This window comes from Typopeltis vanoorti, chromosome 5, assembly GCF_054136105.1.
Source record: "Typopeltis vanoorti isolate ZY-2024b chromosome 5, IOZ_Tvanoo_1.0, whole genome shotgun sequence".
NCBI classification, from domain to species: Eukaryota; Metazoa; Arthropoda; class Arachnida; order Uropygi; family Thelyphonidae; genus Typopeltis; species Typopeltis vanoorti.
This window is the reverse complement of record NC_143553.1, coordinates 60,532,767-60,554,867: the sequence shown is the minus strand read 5'-3', so window position 1 is coordinate 60,554,867 and position 22,101 is coordinate 60,532,767. Positions and strand designations below refer to the sequence as shown.

The window sequence follows — 22,101 nt, the reverse complement described above, 5'->3', positions numbered from 1 at the left end:
AAAAGTGTCTGATATAATGCAAGTTTAAAGCACTTAAACATGCATTTTCTTCTATAACTAAAGTTACCAGTTTTATAACTTCTTATACACTTAACTATAAACTTCTAAACTGACGTAATTCAAATCTGACATAAATGGGAACCAGTTCTTATATGCTTCATTAAAATATGTAAAATAAGAGGAGTACCTGTAACAGAAAATTTAGAGATATTACCCTTAACTTATTAAATACAATCATCATATAGATATGTTAAAATTCATGTTATGGATACATAATATCCATTGTATTATGTGTTATTGTGCTCAGATAGTTTCATTTCACCTCTGGACTTGTTTGTGGATATCACGGGCTCAAAAAAAAAAAAAAAAAACTTATAGAGAGAATAGTAGCACCAAACAAAGTTTATAAAGATCATGGTTTTAAATTGACATTTGGAATAATTAAAATAATTTGACTGGCTTCTGTATAATACAGTATTTATTATTATTGCATGAACACTGTGGAGTTCGAAGACTCATTGCAGGAGACCAAAACTATCCGCACAATCTGTCATACCTCTCCCTTGAGCCATTAACACAGCACTAATAGCTGATTCTGGAAACCCATTCTATTCATTCACAACTCTCCAAGTATAAAATCTAGTCCTCATGCCCACACTTTTACTCAACTTCCAGGAATGACCTCTTGTTCTGCTGTTCCCCCCCCCAGCTAAGTGCTGAAACATTTCCTTTCCATCAATCCTATAAAATCCTTTAAGTAACTTAGATGTTTCTATCATATCCCCTCTTTTTTCACCTATCAACCAACTTCTGCAGCCCACACCTTCAATCTATCCTCATAGGGAATGTTTCAGAGACCACATATCATCTTGATTGCTCTTTCTGAATTCTCTCCACCACTTCTTCATCCTGAAGAAATCCAGGAGACTAGACCTGAGTACACTAATCCAGATGTGGACATATCAAAGCTTATAAAGAGGAATAACTTCCTTATTTCTACTTGTTAGTGTGCTCTTCAGTAGCCAAGTTATATTATGAGCTACCTCTAAACTTCACCCCTCTATCTACTACCACCCCTAAATCTCTAGCTTCATCTATTTCCTGGAGTACAGTTCCATCAGTGTGATACACAGCTTATAATCAATTTATCCCAAAATGCATAACTTTACATTTCTCTACATTAAACCGACACCCATTTTCTTTTACCCATACTGATAGCATATTTAAATCATTCTGCAAACTGTCTACGTTGCTTTGATTCACTGTTACTCTCCTAATTATTCATCATCAGCAAACTGAATATTCCCTTTCAGGTTATTTCCTATATCGTTTATGTACAAGTTAAACAGTAGTGATCCTAGCAGGTCCAAAGTCACTGAACCTTGTGGCACATGAATAGTCACCAGATTTCACCTGAATTCTCCTCCATATATCACTTTTTGATATCTGTTTCACCCTCTTATCCACATAACCAATAACATATCTATCCTCATTTGCCTAATTTGCATCAGATGAAATGCCTTTGCAAAATCCAGCAGAATCATCATGTAGACATTTCCTTTATCCAATTCAGCTGTCACTCTATTATAAAATAAAAAGTTATTAAATTACTAGGGCATGACTGACCCTTCACAAAGCCATGTTGCCCCTCATAGAGTATCATATTCTTATCCACCCATTCTTGAATTCTCTTTTTCACCAATTTTTCCAGTACTTTTATCACCACTTCTGAGATAATACTGATTGGTCTATAATTTGCTACTGTCGTCATAGAATCTTCCTTAATCAAGGGAATTATTTTGCCCTCTTTCCACTCTCTCTCTCTTTCTCGGAACTCTAACCAGAGCTGAGACTTAAATTAAACAGTCTAATCAGAGGCATTGCCACTTTCACATTCCTGCAAAATGTGAGCTGATATCCCATCTAATCCCATAGCTGCTTTTGCATTGAGATTATGCATTATCTGTCTCTCTTCCCACATAAGCCTTTGTCACATATGTTATAGCATTAACCTCACTTGTATGATATACTTTTGCAAAGGATCTCAGTACTCAACAATTTAACTGCTTCTGTCATCTTCTGCCACGTTGTAAAAGAACTGCTTAGGATTTCCTTTTGCCCGCATGGTTAGTTTCTCCTAATTTCTTCTTCACCTTTCTTGCCTGATTCTTGTTCTGTTCATAAGTTTGTTGATCTACCTGATTTACTCCTACCTGATTAATCCCTTATAATAGTTATGGTTATTTAATTTCCAAGTTTTTGAAATATACGAGAATTGATTTTTTTTAACACATTTGTAATTGAAATAATTTCTTTCAGTGAAAATTGAGGTTTATATTTTCATACTGGATAAGGATTATTACCTAATTTAAAGAAAATAAAATTCTATTTTGTTTCATTTTCTTTTCACTAAAAGGACATGATGTCATCTTAGTGATATTTCACTAATATGTCTTACTTCCAATAGTTAGTCTCAAATGGAAGTAGTAATAGGGTTCTCGTCCTCCAACAAAATAGGTCAACTGGTCTGGTAGCATGCACAGTTGACAAGCATAATAAACTGATGTATGATAGCATTAGATGCCAGTTGCCTTGACGATAAGTAAAAAGTATAATCATCAAATATGGTTATACTTTTTTATTGCATATATATATTTTATATTAATCTTTTATATTAATCTCACCCAACAAAAAAAAAAATTTATTGCACATTTAACATCGTGGGGAAGGGGATATTTAGGTAATAGGGGAATCCCTGTTCTGGAGAAAACATGGAACTTTTTCATTTCAGGATTCTAATAAGCAGAGCAATGGCGGTGTCTCACACTAGACTTTTAGAATCAGTTTTCCAATCTAAAGACTTTCTTAAACATTCATCACACAGTAGGTCCTGAACATAATATTTCTGGTTTGGAGAGCAGAGTTGCTATCCATTTAGCTAACTAGGCCAGCAATATAATAATATCAATAGCTTTAGTATAATTAATTTTGTTATACCTTTAAGTATGCATTCATTATATAAGAGGTGCATATATATATAGATTTTGGAATATAATTTGAATAATTAAGAGGAGTATCAAGCAAATATTGGTCAGTTTGCAGAATATTTAATTCTAATTAATAATAAGAAATAATTTCCGACATTTAGTGAAATTTTTTCTGAAATATTTATTGTGGATTCAATAATTGTTTTCAGGGGAAGCAGAGTACAAATATGGAAGGGAAAATCTAAGAATTCACAAGTCATCCTTCACTCCTTTATACTATGCAATTACAGAACAAAAATCAAAATGCCTAATGAAATTAATATGCTTAGGCAAAGAAGAAAGGGTATGTTTTTCTGTCAAATAAATCTAGTATTAAGTACAGTTATAATTCTTTTATAATTTCATTAATTTTTTGATTAGGTCAAGAACTACAATACCAACCTGAAGGATATATGAACTTCAGGTTTAATATCTGCATTTAATGCCTGTATCGTATGGACATCCAGTACCATTGACAGGGTGTAGCATAGAGGCAGCCTCCTCATGGCACTGCTTGATAAGGGTGCTCGTTCAGCCATATTGTGGTAGGTGCCATATTATGGCAACAAGATATTTTACAAATATATGGCATTTAGTTTAGTTCATGTGCTTATTATATTTTAATTATTAAAAAAAATTATAGTCATACATACTAAAACTAAATATTTTAGAACCCACTTATTAGATCAGTGTTTCTCAAAGTATGGTATGCTATACTATATACAGGGTGTTCGGGATAAATTTGACATATTTATAATTAATTATATTTTTCCGTAAGTTACATGTATTAACACACACTTCTCTTCATTTAAAAGTTTGGACCCTTCTTCATTCATATACAAGATGTCAGAAAGGATGGATAGCTGGAACCCACCTGAATCATGGAAGAGAATAACTTGTATCATGATGATTCGTGCCTGCCATCAAAATAAGGATATTACGACTGCTGCCCAATGCTCCCTGAATACAGGTAAAACAATCAGGCATGAACTAGAGACTTGCAATGGTGACTACGAGGATGTAGCAAGAAGAAAGATCCCTAGCAGATGATCTGATTGCGTTCGTACAGCAGAATTCCTCGCAAATCTGCAGGAACAGGTGTTGAAGAACCCTGGCATTGGAATTCGGGCTTTGTTCGTGGAGTTGCTAACTGTAGTCAAGCCCTGGATAACAAGGGTAGCCAATGGTAGGCCGTATGTATGGCAGCAGGATTCGGCCCCTTGCCACACCTCTGGGAAAAGTCAAAAATGGTTGTCTGAAAATTTCTACGACTTCACCAGTCCAAATGTTTGGCCTCCAAACTCCCCAGACCTTAACCCCATGGATTATTTTGTATGGGGCGCAGTTGAAAAAGACACCAATCGCACTTCCAGTAATACAAAAGCCCAGTTAATGGATAAAATTAAAACAGTTTTTGCGGCCCTTCCCAGGGAGACTGTAGCATCAGCTTGTTCGAGGTTCCGAAGCAGAATTGAAGCTGTGATCGATGCTAATGGTGGTTATTTTGAGTAAATCTTGTTGATAGTATTGTAATTAACTCTGCCTGTAATGTTTTTTTGTCAATTCATTAAATTTAATAGATACAAAGAAGATTTTCTTTTTCCTTACGAAACTGTCAAATTTATCCTGAACACCCTGTATATTATGTGAAAGGTTTTCAGGGGATACGTGACAATTTTCGGGTATGCGTCATTAATGCATGGAATCATTATTAAAAAAAAAAAATTAATTTAAATTAATTTAAACTCCTACTCAAATTGCAAGTTACTATTGTCCCAACGTGAACGTCAGGATGATAGTAACTCGCTCCCTGTGGTAAACAACATCCACTCGTTCACTGCTCTCTGGGAGAAAAACCTAAATGTATGCAGCTCTTACCCCTTTCTTGATTGTGAACAAACTTAACTTCCATGGATGCCCGCGTATTTCTCCCCACCTTCCATATAACGAAAAACTTCATCAGATGATATCCTATAACACCCATTCAAAAGTTAATAGACCTCTATCATATCACCCCTCCCTTTCTCCTGTTAACCAAAGTCTGCAATCCACATTCTCGCAATCTGTCCGCATAATCCCATAATCCAGTAACTCTTCTTTGCATCCTTTCCATAGCTTCTTTATCATCTTGGGAAGACCAAATCAAGACCATATCATACATCTACCGCCCACTACCATTAGTAGTATTTTCACAGACAATCACAAACATCCCTGCCCCCAGTGGGATTCAAACCCACAGCCTTTTGGCTGGAGAGCAGATGCTAATCACTTGGCCAACCAGGCTGACCAATAATCCAGGTGTGGTTTTATCAAAGCCTTATAAAGAGGCAAAATGACTGCCTCATCCTTAGATAAGGAAGGTTCAAGGTTCACTTCAACATTGCAATTATCCTCTGAGTTGTATTTGCAACTTTTGCTGTGTGATCTTTGAACTTCAAGTTCCTATCCACCAATACACCAAGATCCCTTGCCTCCTCAGTTTCTTGTAGCATAACCCCACTAATATACCGCTGGAACTTTAATCACACCAAAGTGCTTAGAGTTCACTTTACACTTACTAACATTAAACTGATAGCCATTTTCGTTTGCCCAAATTTCCAGCCTATTCAAATAATTTTATAAGTACTGAATATTGGTAGCATCCTTGATTGACCTGCCTATCTTCGCATCATTGGCAAGCGATTGCACATCTGATGTTAGACCCTGCCTGATGTCATTAATGTATAAATTGAACAATAATGGCCCAAGGACTGAACCTGAGGTACACCACTGGTCACCTTAAATCTGGCAGATTCACATACACTGTATACCACTTTTTGATATGTCTGTCAACCATCTCCTGACCCAAGTCAAGAGTTTATATTCCAATTCCATATTCTCCAGTTTATGCAATAGCCTTTCATGAGATATCCAATTAAATGCCTTAGAAAAATCCAATATTATCATAGTGTATCCATTCCCTTTATCTAACTCGGCTGTAACATTGTTATAAAATATGAGCAAATTGCTAAAACATGACCCTCCTTTAGTAAATCCATACATGCTATACTCTGCTCCTTGCAGAGTATAGCATGTTTGTCTACCTATTTCTGTATGCAAGTTCCTACCAATTTCTCTAAAATCTTCACTACCACACTAGAGATGCTGATAGGTCGGTAGTTAGACACATCAGTTTTTGAACCACCCTTGTACAATGGAACTATCATACATTCCTTCCATTCCTGAACTGTTATACAAACATGTGAAAGGCCTAGCAATTCGGCTGAACATTCCTTATGGAAACAGGCTGATATTCCATCTGTCCCTATAGACAAATTCTTATCCAGGTTATGCAACAGCTCTTCAACCTCATTTTCATTATTATTATTATTATTATGTGACACTTCCAGAGAGTTCAAAGACTCATCGAGGGAGGGCACCTACTCTACAACTCTGTCTTCCACTCATTCCACAAACTACAACGAACTGCAACTACCATCATCATCTATACTAAAGTTATCTACTGCCCAAAATCATTAGTAGTATTTTCACAGACAATCACAAACATCCATGCCCATGGCGGGATTCAAACCCGCAGCCTTTTGGCTGGAGAGCGGATATGCTAATCACTCGGCCAACCAGGCCAGCCATGAACCTCTAACTCTTTATCCAATGTAGCAGTAGCACTGTGCACCATGTTACATACACCTGGTTGATATATCTTAGCAAGGTGAAGCACTCATTAATTGAACAATCTCATCAGCTCCCAATACTCGAGTACCATCTGCATTCAATAAAGTTATTCTTTCACATTCATTCTTTCTTTTGCTTGGGGCATGATGATAAAATTCTTTGGGATTGCATTTAGCTTGCATGGCCAATTTCTTTTCATACTTTGATTTAGCTTTCCACACAGTACTCGCTACTTTTCTGGCCTGAGCTTTATATATTTCATAACTCCTCTCACTCTTATTCCATGATATTATTATATTATAATATATCTTATTCCATGATAATGATTCTTCCCACATCGTCTTCTTGTGGATCTCTTGCTTAATAAGGTTGCACATCCATTTCACTCCCAACCTATTTATTCTTCAAACAGTAGTGATACATTCAGATACTGCCTCATTTAAGCTCTTTTTCAAAGATTGCATTACTGACATTTTTCCAATTCAGTAACTGATATCATAAGACCAGAGGTAGTATTCTCCTAAGTTGATCATAATTTCCAGCTTTGTAGTTCAGCATGTAACCTGTTGTAATCGAAACATCAATACAATTAGAGATACTTCCCAAAAAAGCACAGCATGATCACTGTCATCAATTGTTGGTAAAATAGCCATATTCTTAACAGAGACCCCTGCTGATGCTAGAGCAAATCCAACACTTTTTGACCTAGAGTTCCTTCTTTCACATGCTACTTGAAGAAATTGTCTTGCAACAATTCAATAAATTCCTCTTCTTTCTTATCATGAGATTTCTCTTCTACCCAGTCAATTTTTGGAAAATTAAAGTCACCCATAATGATCAATTATTTGGTACCCATAAGGCTAAATCGCTGATTCATTTCTTCGTCCCCTGCAACTGAGCTGCCAGGTCTGTAGCAACACCTCACCAAATATTTCATTCTGTTAACCTCCACTTCACACCAGACAGACTCAAACTCATCGCTATATGGGACATTGTTACCATCATTTTCTCTTTCATATGCTATGTAATAAACAGTAAAATTTTTTACTGTGTTTTTTATTTAGTGGTATCAGTTTAAAGTTCTTGAAAATCTCACTTCTTAACTTTCAAATATAAGCTTCTTTTCAATAACAAAATGCAACAAAACAAAATTATTCAGAATAAACTATAGTCAATGCTGGCGATATAACATTGCTTTCAGTTAGCAAGAACTGAGTTTGAATTCCATCTGAGACTTAAGCTTTTCAACAGAAGGCAATCCAAACACATTATACTGTCTTCATATCTTGAATTTCTACAGCCATAATTCTAACAAGTAGTATCAGAAAATTAAATCATAAGTCAACAGGATATAATCTTTTTTTTATAGTAAAGCATTGGATGACTATTTGAAACACGTTACCTTGAACATGCCATTAATAGATGTTTTCTTAGTAATGTATAATGGTATTTATTCAAAGAAAACATATGATTAGTTATCTAATTACATCATATCTGACCTCTCTTCAGGAAGAAAATCACTTGTTTCAAGAAAGGAACAAACTGGGCATCTGGAGGGGGGGGTGGCACATGAGCAATACTTATTGAAAATAACATTCTCAGTGTAGATTAAAAGATGAGGGTGGTCTGAAAAGTTCTCGGCCTAGACCGTAGATAACACTATCGGCAAGATTTTCTTTTTTCTAAGTTGGTACATCTGTCACAAGCATCCTTGTGAAATTGCAAGTCATTCTATCAAGTAGTTTGTTTTATACAGCTGTCTGAAGCAAAAGTGTTGTCTGTAGCCCTTGAAATGGATAAAATTGAGTATCGTGCAGTTATAAAATTCTTTGTAAAAGATTTAATGCCAAAAGAAATTCGTTTGAAGTTCATAAAAGTTTATGGGCACTCTTTGTTTCGACAATTAAGAAATGGGCTGCCGAGTTTAAACGTGGCTATACCAGCTTTGAAGATGATCCATGTGAAGGACGTCAAAACGACACTAGAAATCATCGATTAAGTGCACGATATGGTATTGGATGACCAGCGAGTCAAAGCACGTGAAATTGCTGAGACTATAGGCATTTCAAAAGAACGTGCAAGATATATATTGCATGAAGAATTGCAAATGGAAAAGCTTTGCTCAAGATGGATGCCACGCTTGCTCATAGCAGATCAAAAATGCACTTGCATGAAAAATCTCTGAACAGTGCGTGGAGAGCGCTTTAACAAGAATAAAACGGATTTTGTGGGTCGATTTATTACTATGGATGAGACTTGGATTCTCTGGCAGAGAACACTTTTTAGGCTAATCTTTCCTCGCCCATTCTGTTTAAGTGACCATACCTGTGATTAGCTCTGCTAAGGCATTCCTGGATGCTGACAATGCCAAGTTCTTTCCTAATATCCTCATTTTTAATATGATATTGCCATTGATGCCATCTGTTCACACCTCTAATCTTTCTCAGGACTCTCATATCTGTAGTCTCTAGTCTTTGGTCATGTGTAATTTTGAAATCATAAATTTGTTACTTAAATATAAAGAACTAATAAGCTTCATTTAAATTAAGGGGATATTAAATCCCACATTGTTTTAAAACCGAATTAGAAACTCAAAGATTGGAATCAGAGAGTTTCTTGCCGAATATAGTAAAACTATAAAGTATCGGCGACCACTAGCGTGAGCTAATGCAAGTGACCCTAGTACGTAGTACAATACAATACTTCACCACCTTTGCTACAACTTGTAGCAAAGGTGGTGAAGTTCTGATCGCTATTCTTAGGTTTTTCCCATAATGTAAAAACACATTTCCTAGGAAATGTATGCTGCAATTACATTATGGTGGAAGGTCACTACCCAGGCCGGTTTCAGCCTTTTTTGAGGCTTCATCAGTGAGTAGCTAGACCAATTAATACCAAAGTGTATAGCGAAAAGAACTTATATACTCTGCTATACGAGTTTCCAAACAGGTGCAACCATTAAATTACTTAAATATAAAGAGCTTGTTAGCTTATTAGCTCTTTATATTTAAGTAATAACTTAATGGTTGCACCTGTTTGGAAACTCGTATAGCAGATATATAAGTTCTTTTCGCTATACACTTTGGTATTAATTGGTCTAGCTACTCACTGATGAAGCCTCAAAAAAGGCTGAAACTGGTCTGGGTAGTGACCTTCCACCATAATGTAATAACAGCATACATTTCCTAGGAAATGTGTTTTTACATTGTGGGAAAAAACTAAGAATAGCGATCAGAACTTCACCACCTTTGCTACGAGTTGTCCAGTATTGTACTACGTACTAGGGTCACTTGCATTAGCTCATGCTAGTGGTCGCTGATACTTTATAGTTTTACTATATTCGGCAAGAAACTCTCTGATTCCAATCTTTGAGTTTCTTATTCGGTTTTAAAACAATGTGGGATTTAATATCCCCTTAATTTAAATAATTTAAATAATCATAAATTTGTTTTTTCATTGTTAGCCCGAGAACTTTTCAGAACACCCTCGTGTTTTGGATCCATTAATTTCTATGACTTTGAACATTTCAATTATAGTTATATAAAAATAAAAGAAATATACCCAACCCATAACACAATTATGACCATAATGACTGGTCATAATTGTGTCTCCTTTATGAATGATAATAAATTGTTTTTGAGATTATATTGCATGAATTTATAATTTAAATAGTAATTGTTCATTATTTGTTAAGGTTGCTATGTTTTTAATATATCAACTATTAAAATTTAATAGAATTAACTGCAGTTAAAATAATAACAGAACAATTTATATTCATTAAATTAATATATGTCGTTTATACAGCTTAGGCTCCCATTTATTTTTTACCCCTCACACTTGTGGAACCAGCATGCTAAGCATACCTTGATTTACTATCCATCTATTTACATTACATCCATTAATTTCACATGTTTCTCTTGTATTCTTGTCGAAAGAAGCATTTATATGTCTAATATTAAAAAAAAAATTTGTAGGATAATGAAAGATTGGCAGATATTCATGCAATTTGTAGTTACATTGCATGGAAGTCTAAATAAAAGAACCAGGTGTGCTTTATGGTGAAATCTGTTCATAGTCTATAAACAACTTTGGTTGTTATTATTATTATTAACATCCGACCATGGAGTAAGAGCCTCATCATGGGAGGTACATACTATCACATATACTATATGATACATACTATGCTATGCCTTAAACTGAGTCTACATTTGCAACACACTCAGGCAGTGCATTCCACTCACCAACCACTCTCCATATATAAAACCCTCTCCCCACTCTCTGCTCACACCCTCCTCATAGTTTCCAGTGATGGCCTCTTGTTCTATCCACTCTCTCATTCTATGAAAAATATCTTCCATGTTAACCTGATAACAACCCCTTACTAACTTATACGTCTCAATCATACCCCCCCCCTCCAACTTCTATTCATGAGGCTTTGCAATTTACATTCTCTCAATGTGTCCTCATCCTCCACATTCCAAAGACCACTGAGTACCTTTGTGAATCTTCCCTGGACCATTTCTAACATATCCTTGTCACCATGAAAACCCAGTGACCAAATCTGTGCACAACAATCCATATGAGGCCTGATTAAGGATTTATACAATGGAATCATAATCTCTTTATTTCTGCATGTCAGAATCCTCTGCATCATTGCTATTATGCAATGTGATGTCTTCACAACTTGTGCAATGCAGCTCCAAAATTTCAGTTCCTTGTTCACAACCACTCCCAGATCTCTCATCTCCTCTACCTCCTTTAAAGTTTCCTCACCAAGTTTCATGCAGTCTATTCAAGTCCTCCTGTAAGGCCATAACATCTGCTTGATTCTGCTTTTCTCTCTCCAATTTTGCATTATCTGCAAACAGCTGCATATCACAACCCATTCCAATATGACTAATATACAAACTGAGCAACAATGATTCCAAAACTGACCTCTGCAGCACAGCATACCACACCACCTTCCTCTTTTGGGATACTGCATTCCCATATACAACTTTTTGATACCTATCTGACAGCCAGTCACTGATCCAACCCAGAAGTCTGTTATCCAGTCCCATCTGTTTCAATTTATTTAACAGCTTGTTGTGTGGCAGTCTATCAAAAGCTTTTGGAAAATTGAATTATACCATTGTGTATATATGTGCATCTCTTTTGTCCAAGACATATGTCACCTTGTTATAGTACATTAGTAAGTTAGTAAAACATGAGCTCTGGTTAGCAAACCCATGCTGACAACCACAGAAAATACTGCTATTATCAACCCATTTCTGTATCCTAGTTCTCACCAGTCTCTTTAGTACCCTTCACCACAACTCCAGATATATAGATTGGCCTATAATTTGAAGCTACAGCCTTATCACCACCTTTATGGTGGAACAATTCTACCTTCTTTCCAGTCCCTTGGAACCTATGCTGTTGTAAGACTCCTTGTTACTTTATTAAGTTTTTTATGTCAGGTTTTTGATTCAATTTTTCATTCAATGAATGAGAAATAAGTTCATATTGGTATTATACATGGTAATGGTGAATTTATGTAATTTATATACAGTAATGATACTTGAACTACAAAAAATAAAACAGGAGACAAACAAACCAATGTTTCTAATGTAAGTTTTTTGTTGTTGAAAATTGAAAACCATACATGAGCATGATGATTAATAGCTGTACTCTAATTTTAACTTTTTTTTGGCATTAACCCATGCAATAATGAAATAAATAGGATAATTTATTAAGCTGATGATATTTCGAAAATTTTGAACTGTTTTCACATGCTTGTGAAAACAGTTCAAAATAAATATATTCAGGGTTCTAATAAATATAATCTTTATTATATTATTATTAAGTAATATTATATATATCCTTTTACATAAAATTACACCCCATTAATATTTTATTGCAGATTATCGGACTTCATATGATTGGTCAGGGTTGTGATGAAATACTGCAAGGATTTGCTGTAGCTGTCAAGATGGGTGCAACTAAAAGTCAGTTTGATGATTGTGTTGCCATTCATCCCACAACTGCTGAAGAACTTGTAACCATGCATTAAATGTAAGACATTTTATTCATAATTTTTTTAAGTTGATAAAGTGCCTTTTTTTTGAAGTAATTATGTTCTTAATTATATATTGTTTACTCTGCTTAAAAAAACAATTTAAAATGTAGAATCAAATACACGTGAAGACAAAATACAGTGTGTTGTCCACTTGTGATTGAAAATAATACCTTGGTTTGTATTCCAGTGCATGGGTAAACAAATAATTTTAGAAGCTTCCTTAAAACTATCATCCAGGTTAAGATATTGCATTAACAGGAGAGGCAAAGGCTTATATGGAACTCCAGGTAAATGAACTGGATGTGCATAGCATATTACAGAACCTTGATATGCATATAGCTATGGTATATCGGCTGGAGTTTTACGAGAAAGTGCTAGGAAATTGGCAGTACCTTTGATCATGTTGTTTAATCTAAGTTTCAGCTCTGGGTTAGTCCCAAGGGGAATAGAAAGAGGGAAAATATTTCCATTGCATAAAGGAGGGTCAGAAGCTCCAAGATTGATGTAGCAAGTTACCGATTGATCAGCATATCATGAGTCATAGTCAAGAGCAAAATACAGAAATGGGGTACTATATGGGGGCAACATTGTTTTGTGAAGGATTTGTTGTGCCTCAGTAACTTGCTCATGTTTTATAATACAGTGATAGCTGAGTTGGATAAAGATAATGGGTTTACAGTGATACTGCTTTTCCAAAAGCGTTTGACAGGATATTGCATGGAATTCTAATCAGTAAATTGCAGTTCATGGGAATGAATATAAAGTTGGTGAAGTGGATAAGAGGGTGGTTGATGGAATGATATCAGAAAGTAGTTTATTCAGGAATAGAGTCCAGTAGAAGGCCTGTGACTAGTGGCTTGCCACAGTGTTCTGTGGCAAGCCACTAGCTCTTGCTAGTGGTTCTGTGTTCCTGGGCACCACTGTTTAATTTGTTCATTAACTATATAGGAAACAGTCTGAGAGAGACTATCAGTTGTTTGCCAATGATGAAAAATTGGGTAGAGCAATAGTTAATATTAAAATTTAACAGTGGATATTAAAATTTTGCAGGATGATTTAGATAAACTGGCAGTCTGGGAAAAGGAGAATGGATGTCAGTTTATTGTGGCAAAGTGTAAATTATAGGTGTCAAAAAATTACCAGCCATGTACACTTTGATAGAACTGTACTCCATGAAATTGATAAAGCCAGGGACTTGGGGGGGGGGGGTTAGTGGATAGGAAATTAAAGTTTAGAGGACATATTGCAGAAGTGGCTAAAGCAGCTCATTGGATTACTCAGTTACTAAAGTATATCCTGATGAGGAGAGACAAGCAGGTACTTCTTTATAGCGCCTTGGTAAGACCCCATTATGACTTCTGCATGCAGATCTGGTCACCTGGATTTCTTGGGGATGAGGAGGAGGATTCAGAAGTGAGTGACAAAGCTGGTATCAGCTCTATGGAATGAATCTTATGAGGACAGGTTGAAGATTTATGGTTACAGAAATTGGTTGACAGGCAGAAAAAGAGTGATATGATTGAGATATACAAATTACTGAAGGGTTTTTACAAGATTAATCCAGAGGAAATTTTTCAAAGCAGGAGCAGTGGTGGTAAGGGAGCTAGTAACAATTCTTGGAAACTGAGCAGGAGTGTAGTTAATGGGAGTGGGGGGATCAGGACTAGATTTTTTGCTTGGAGAGTGGTGAATGAGTGAAATAGGTTGCCTGAATCTGTTGTTGGGTGCCATGACTGTGAGTTCAAAGCAAAGTATGAGAGATACTGCATGAACGTTGTTGGTTAATGCTTGGCATGTATTTAGGGCCTCCCTCAATGAGTCTAAAGACCCCATGGAGTAGCCCATAATAATAATTATATCTAAGTACCTATTATATGCAGTGGACAGTATTTTGGTTTGTTGCCAAATTTCATTGTGTTACTTTCTTTACTTCTTCAGAAAGCCAGACCTGATTTATATGCTTTTTTTTTTCTCCCTTCACATCTCTGATGTGCTTGTTCAAGCAGAGTTCACCTGAGTGGCCTGCCTGCCTCCCCTTCATAACAAATACCATAGGCACAATGTATCTTATAGACACCTGGTTTCTTCAAAGGCAGATCCAATAGTTTTGGCAATCACAAAATTGTGGACACTTTTTTTAGAGGGATTGATGGCCACTTTTAAGCTACATTGTGTCAAAAGGACTGCTTTGTCGGTTATATGTTCATGTAGTGTAGAGTGATGACACCTCTGTGTTCTGATTTCCTTGATAAGAAATCTGTGGGGTGTTGGTTGTAAAATGTTGATAATTGTTCTTCCTATAACCTTTTTTTTTAATTAGAATATCTCTTAGGTATTCAAGTTCTTGGTTCTTTTTGTCTCCTTATCTAAGGGTAGCATATATATACCATTGATATGTTATATATATGCTACCCTTAGAGTTCTGACATGTTTTTGTGGTAGGTGGTGGTAGGGGATACAGTCCTGTATTTGATTTCTTTCTGTGCACAGCTTATGCAAGTTTATCATGGGTGGAGATATAATATACCCAAGAACAGGAGGGTCCTGTTGTTTGTTGCATTGCTCATGTATGTGGGTTTATAACCTTTCATGTGTGGAATTATTTACTCCTTAAAAAAAAAAAAAAAAGAGTAGGAGCTGAATTCAACCAGCTGTTATTTCGTCCTGGTAATATGAGGAAAATGTAGTCCTCATATCAGTTATGTTTTAGGTTTTTATGCTATAAATCTTCCAAAGTCTGTCTTGCAAAGGATTTCATATAAACATTAGCAAGTAGACAGAAAATCTGTTAATACATCAAAGACTGTACTAGAGAAAAAATATAGTCCATGATAAGTCTGTCTTCCCACTGCAAAACCTTCTTTCTGCTCATATTATTTATTGTCATAATTGAAAGAACATGTGATGTCTAAACAATACTAGAGCAGTCTGGATTGGTGTTGTAATAGCAGTACATTTTCATCTCTGAGTATATTAGTAAACAGGTTAGCCTCATTTAGACTCTGAGATGTTCATAGTTATGAGATTTTATCTTTAAGTTAGTGGATGTGGATGGTTCTGTGGGGCATATATTTGACCACAAGGATCTTACACGTTTCCTATGCAGTGCCTGCACACTGGTCTCCATGGTGGCTACTAGTGGTGTCGCTTGACTTTTGCACTAATTTAACTTGTTTGTTAAATCAATGATCCAACTGATCCTTCTTCAATCAATGATTCCAATGATCCTTCTCATGGTGCACCCTGTTGGGTATCTACTTTGATACTGAACGAACGAGGATGGGCTGGCAATTTAGGATTTAGCTGACCAAATTGTATTCTTATTGGTTAAACCAAAATAAAAAATGATGGTACAACATGACAAAATTTCATGCCGGCTGGAGCGTCGCTCGGTTAAACAAGGCCCCCATTGTTTTCGCCAGGGAACCAGGGCAAACAGTGAAAAGTCAGCTACTGGAACAAATCTGAAAACACATCCCAACTCAACATCACCAGAGTTAAAGATCGGTACGATCAACATAACAAGCCTGAATAGCAAAGAAATGGAGCTAGCTGAGGAATTAGATAAGTACCAGATCGACATAATAGGGATGACTGAAACAAAAAAGACAAAAACTGGTGAGATCTTTCTGAGCAATAAATACAAAATGTTATATTTAGGCAATGACAATCAAAGAAAAGAAGGAGTAGCCATAGTATTTAACACAAAATATGAGGCTAATCTTCTTGAATGGCAGTCAGTCTCAAGTAGAGTAATGTGGGCAAATATGAGAATAGGGAACTGGACAATGAGACTTATTTGTGCCTATGGTCCCACAGAAGGTTCTACTAAGGTAGAAGTGGAGGAATTTTTTGATGCTTTAGAAAAAGCAACTGACACAATGAAAAAGGAAAAGTTGGTCCTTGTTGGGGATCTAAATAGCAGAGTAGGAAATGATTGTGAGACATGCAAAAATATTTTGGGAAAATTTGGAGAAAAGAGCAAAGCTAATAATAATGGCAAATATCTGTTGGATTTCTCAGGACATGGACTGGTTATTACTAACACCATGTTCCAACATAAAAATGTGCACAAATTCACATGGAGAGAAGAGGCAAGGAATAAGAAAAGTCTCATTGCCTGCACCAGGGAGAAAACAAGGTGCCAAGAGAGAAGCTATTCAATACGCTACAGTTATATGGTGTCAATGGGGCATTATATCAAGCAATACTTAGTCTTTATTTGAGTTGTAAGTCAGCAGTTAGAATTGAAGGAAATACAGGAAGATGGTTTAATGTTAAATCTGGTGTGAGACAAGGATGTACATTATCCCCTGTGTTATTCATTATCTATATGGATCACATTATGAAGGAAAGTGGTATTAAACATGATATCAGAATTGGAGATGTGAATGTGAGCTCTTTGCTTTATGCGGATGATGTTATACTTCTAAATAAATTCGCTACAAGTTTGCAAGATTCCCTGACTAACTTGAATAACTGTTGTAATAGATATGGTATGAAGGTCAGCAATAAAAAGACAAAGACAATGAAAATAGGCAGAATCATTGAAAATGTCAACTGTGTTGTGAATGGAGAACCTGTGGAACAAGTAAAACATTTCAGCTACTTAGGCACGATTTTTAGTGAAGATAGTAAATTCAATATAGAAATAGACAACAGAATCAGAAAAGCTGATATGGTGGGAAGTCAATTGAATAAATTCATATGGAATAAGAGAGAAATTGGTTGGAACACTAAATTAGCTGTATACAAGACAGTGTTCAAACCAGTTTTAACTTATGGATCTGAGAGCTGGATCAGAAGTAAAACACTTGACCAAAGACTAGAGACCGCAGATAAGTGAGTCCTGAGAAAGATTAGCGGCGTGAACAGATAGAATCAATGGCAATATCATATTAAAAACGAGGATATTAGGAAAGAACTTGACATTGTCAGCATCCAGGAATGCGTTAGCAGAGCTAATCTCAGGTGGTATGGTCACTTAAATAGAATGGAGAGAAAAGATTAGCAAAACAAGTGTTCTCTGCCAGGTTGGCAGGAAAACAACCCAGAGGAAGACCAAGATATAGGTGGATTGATACGGTACAAAGTGCCTTAGACGATAGAAATATAAGATCTGATAATGTTGGAGTCTTGACAAGTAACAGACTGATTTTGTGGAAAATTGTAGATAGGAAGTTAGTAATGATGTAAATTTTTCATGTAGTACTATCATATCCTGTACACCCTTGAGGGTACATGGCAGGAATTTGATGATGATGATGATGATGATGATCCAACTGTTGTCTCCATATTTTAAATTGGACCCAGACTAAACAAAAAATATTCTGTTTTGTCTGGGTCTCTAGCTACTTGCCATGGGAGAACGGTGAAGTGTATTTGTTGTGGTGCCCTGGGTATCACTAATAAATTCAATATGTTGTTACTTAACACTTAACATTTTGTCAAAAGGTTCTGTTGAATAGATGTCAGAAACCATTTTACTTATTACAAGAGAACTTTCTTTTGAAGGAAAAAATGCAAATATCTTTGCTACTACAAACAGAAATGACCAATTGAATATACAGTACTGTATTTAAAACAATCTGCAAAAGCAGCTAGAACCATAATCCTCAGAAGAGATACCTTCAGGCAAAGCACATAAAAACAAGTTCACAGTCCATTCCTTTACTGCTATGGTGCCTCTTAATGTCAAACATAAATGTCTGTGAATCATTAACTTCTTCATAGCTTTCAGTTACAGGAATCAGCAGCACAACCAAACACATATACATTAGTAAGGTAACAAGTAGGAAGAACTTATCTCTATCTAATTCTTATTTTATCTATTTATTCTATCTTATCTCTATCTAATTTTTCAGGTCTGCAGATCCAAAAAGAAGTTCAAGATATTCAAGATACCTAGCTGGCATCTCTGCTTTCCAGCAGACAGGTTGTGTATTGGCATTCTATAGCTTGTTGCAGTATGTTCGTGAATGCTTTTGCATTGAGTTTTATTGCCTTGATGGGAGGTCACCACTACTTTTGAGACCTGAATGGCTAAAAGTACAATGCTTGGTCTCTAGAAAAAGGTTTCTCTCTGAATTATATAACCTTAAACTAACCCACGGTACTGGATTTCTGTTTTCAGTTTCTTGGGAGGCACTGTCATAAAAAATAATAATAATAATAATAATAATAAAACTTGATATGCAAGCAGGACTTTTTCTTCCCCTTATATGTTAGGCTCAGTCCTGTTACAGCCAAGTAACTAAATTTCTTAGAAACTGAACTAATGGTGATAAGGTGGTTAGTCCTGTCCATATGGTGTGCTGTTTGTCAACTTTATTTATTCTCTGGTAGTTTATATGTTTTGTGGGATGAAACACCAGGGTTTTAGGAGAGGGGGAAACTCTGCCACCTTCTTATGAGGCTGGCTAACTCACTTTTAATTGAAAAGCCCTTCCATCCTAGATGGGATTCACTCCCAGGTCTTTCCAAATGAAGGACATCATCAACGCTGATTGAACTACTGACTCTTTACACAAGACTTAAAGACACAAACTAGAACTAATTCATATATGGAGCATAGACCAACTAGTCTTATATTGTTTATTTTTAGTTTAAAACAATTATCTGAAGAGACAACCTCATATTGTTTGTTTTAGGCTAGATTCTTCAGAGACATTAAACTTGCTATAGAATAGTGCATCTAATGGATAAAAAATAGTTTCTAAAGATGTTGCAGGCTATAAATCCTAGTCAAAAAATCATTATTAAAAAAATAAATAATAAGAAAGTCAAGTATTTCCTTCAGAATTTATGCAGCATAAAAGTGTAAATTCTTCTGCATCTTTCTTCTCCATTTGTAAAGCATGAAAATGCTTCAAGTAATAACATTAAGCACATTTAAGTGAGTTTTAATAAACACATATGTATTGAAACAGTGAATGCAATATTGGCACTATGAAATTATACTTTATTTATTTATGAATAAAATATTTGCATTCATATTCCTTTGTAAAACCATATTAATTCTGACTGCAATACCACACATAAGTAAATGAGCAAATCATTGCTTATGTAGAACTGTAAACAAAGATTTTTATTCTTCCCAAGTGTTTGTTATAGTAATTATATTCTCTCTTCAACTTTCTCACTTTTCTTTGACAAAATTGATAGTATATCTTGCACATTATATATTGCATATTCATCATTCCTTCATACTTTTATTTCTGTTTCATTTATTCCTTATTACTATTTTATGCTGTTACTACTCTCTCAGAGTGTCAGTCTTCACAATTTATGCAAACCAAAAGAAAAAGTTCTTTCACTCATTGCTTTTAATTCTTAATTGGTTAAAACTACTGTACTTTAAAAAAACATTCTAGATGAGCATTACTGTCACCAGTTGCGTACATTGCTTGTAACCATACCTCTCTTCCCTGAAACATCATTCCATAAATGAGAAATTTATTCATGATTAACTGTATGTTTAAAGTTACTATGATATGCTTTGTTTTATTTTATGTGATGAAGTAAATATTTACATTATTGTTCATTGACTGTAAATTATATTTTTGTGATTTTTAGGGCTCTTAAAAAACAAAACTGTGGTGTATTTGTATGTGTGTATGTATACATACACAAGAATTGACTGAAAAAGAAAAAAGAAAAGAAAGAAACATCATGCAGAGTTTTTATAAAATTTTTAGCATATACCTTCTGCATTATTCTGTCTATTTATGTCAATAGAATTTAATATATTTACATAAAAATATAATTTGTATAAGCTAAGAGTTTACAATAAAGGATATTTTATATATTCTAATTGTTGGATAAATATAAATATTGATACACTTCGTTCAAATTAAGTGGATATTGAATCCAACATTATTTCAAAGCTGAATAGAGAAACTACAAGAGTTTCGTGCCGAATAGAGAAACTATACAAAAGTTTCGGCAGATCCAAGCGTAAGCAAACCTTTCATGACAGGGGCAACTCATGGTAAAGGTGGAGTAAGCTCTGATCACTTTCCTTAGTATTTCCCATAATGTAAAGCACATCTCCTTGCAGACATGTATGATGCTATACATTATGGGGGGGGGGGGTCACTACCCAGAACAGTTTTGACCTTTGTTGAGATCTCATCAGTGGATAGGTAGACCCAGATGTAAATACCCATGGTCACTTAAACTTTATCTTATATAGGTTCGAAATTTTCAGGATAGTGCATTGATAGAATCAGTCCAATGTGTTGTTCACAAACCATTTAATGAAATCAAAAAGGAATATTTACAGTCTGATCCATATTAACACACACACACACACATTTTCATTACAAGTCTTTGTCAATTTCAAATTTTCCTGATTCTGATTTAGTTCTGTGTTTCTACCCTTAAAATTAAACCACAGTCTATACTATCCTGCTAGTCAAATATATATAACTGACAATAAAGCATACCTTGAGTAAGCTTAATTCAATATCAGGATTATCTTATTGTACCCATAAACAGACACACAATGTATATTCTTATTTGGAATTATCACATATATAATTACTTACAATTCTTATTCAGCACTACCTTTTACATGAATATTTTGTTCACACATAAGTGCTCCTTCTTGTCTTTCTTTTCTTCTCCTGGCTAGTTCTTGATTTCTTGCCAGATTTCTTCCTTGTCCGAGTCATTGATTATTCCATGCCCTGCCCTATAAGACCCTTAACATGCTGGCAGTGTGTTGCTCTTTTCTTTCGATTCCCAACAACAGACCTTACGTGGCAGCAGACCCAGGTAGAAGATTCTCTAACCCAAGACTTACTGTGCTTCTCTTTCAATTACCAACAACAGACCTCATGTAGCAGTAGACCCAGGTAAGAGAAGGTGAAACCTTAAGACAAAGTCCTTCAACATTTCATGCCTTATAAAGACCCAGACTTCTGTTGTACGCATGTGTGTCTCTCTTGAAACTTCCATATATGGTCACGTATTGACACTCGACCATGATATTGTACGTCACACGTCTTTTGAAATTGCCATATATGGACATGAGTTAACAGCGTTAAATAATGACGTTATGTGCCACACTATTTTAACAAAGTCTCATGGTTAAATTATTACAAATACAAGATTATTACATACAAAATTTGATATTTCTTTAAGTGCTATCTCCCTAGAAAAACGTAAAAGCAAACACGATAAGTGACATAGTAACATATCATGAGAGATTTTACAGTATTATTTTACAATATTAGTATGACCCAAATCTAATAACAGAAAATAATAATGAAGAAATCAGCACTGATATAATACCAATAAAATTGGAAGAATTAAAAAGAAACAATAAAGGTATCAAAAATT

At 35.2% G+C, this 22,101-nt stretch overlaps 1 protein-coding gene across 1 annotated transcript in view; it reads left to right on the top strand.

The window, feature by feature from the left end:
- LOC150106462 (glutathione reductase, mitochondrial-like) overlaps positions 1–20,544 on the top strand; it is a 178,915-nt gene extending 158,371 nt beyond the window's left edge. The window contains exons 11-13 of the mRNA XM_090392455.1: positions 3,197–3,330; positions 12,601–12,752; positions 20,332–20,544. Of these exons, the coding sequence (XP_090248581.1) occupies positions 3,197–3,330; positions 12,601–12,750 (284 nt within the window). The 3' untranslated portion in view covers positions 12,751–12,752; positions 20,332–20,544. The remainder of the gene's footprint in view (positions 1–3,196; positions 3,331–12,600; positions 12,753–20,331) is intronic.
- Positions 20,545–22,101: the final 1,557 nt, after the last annotated feature.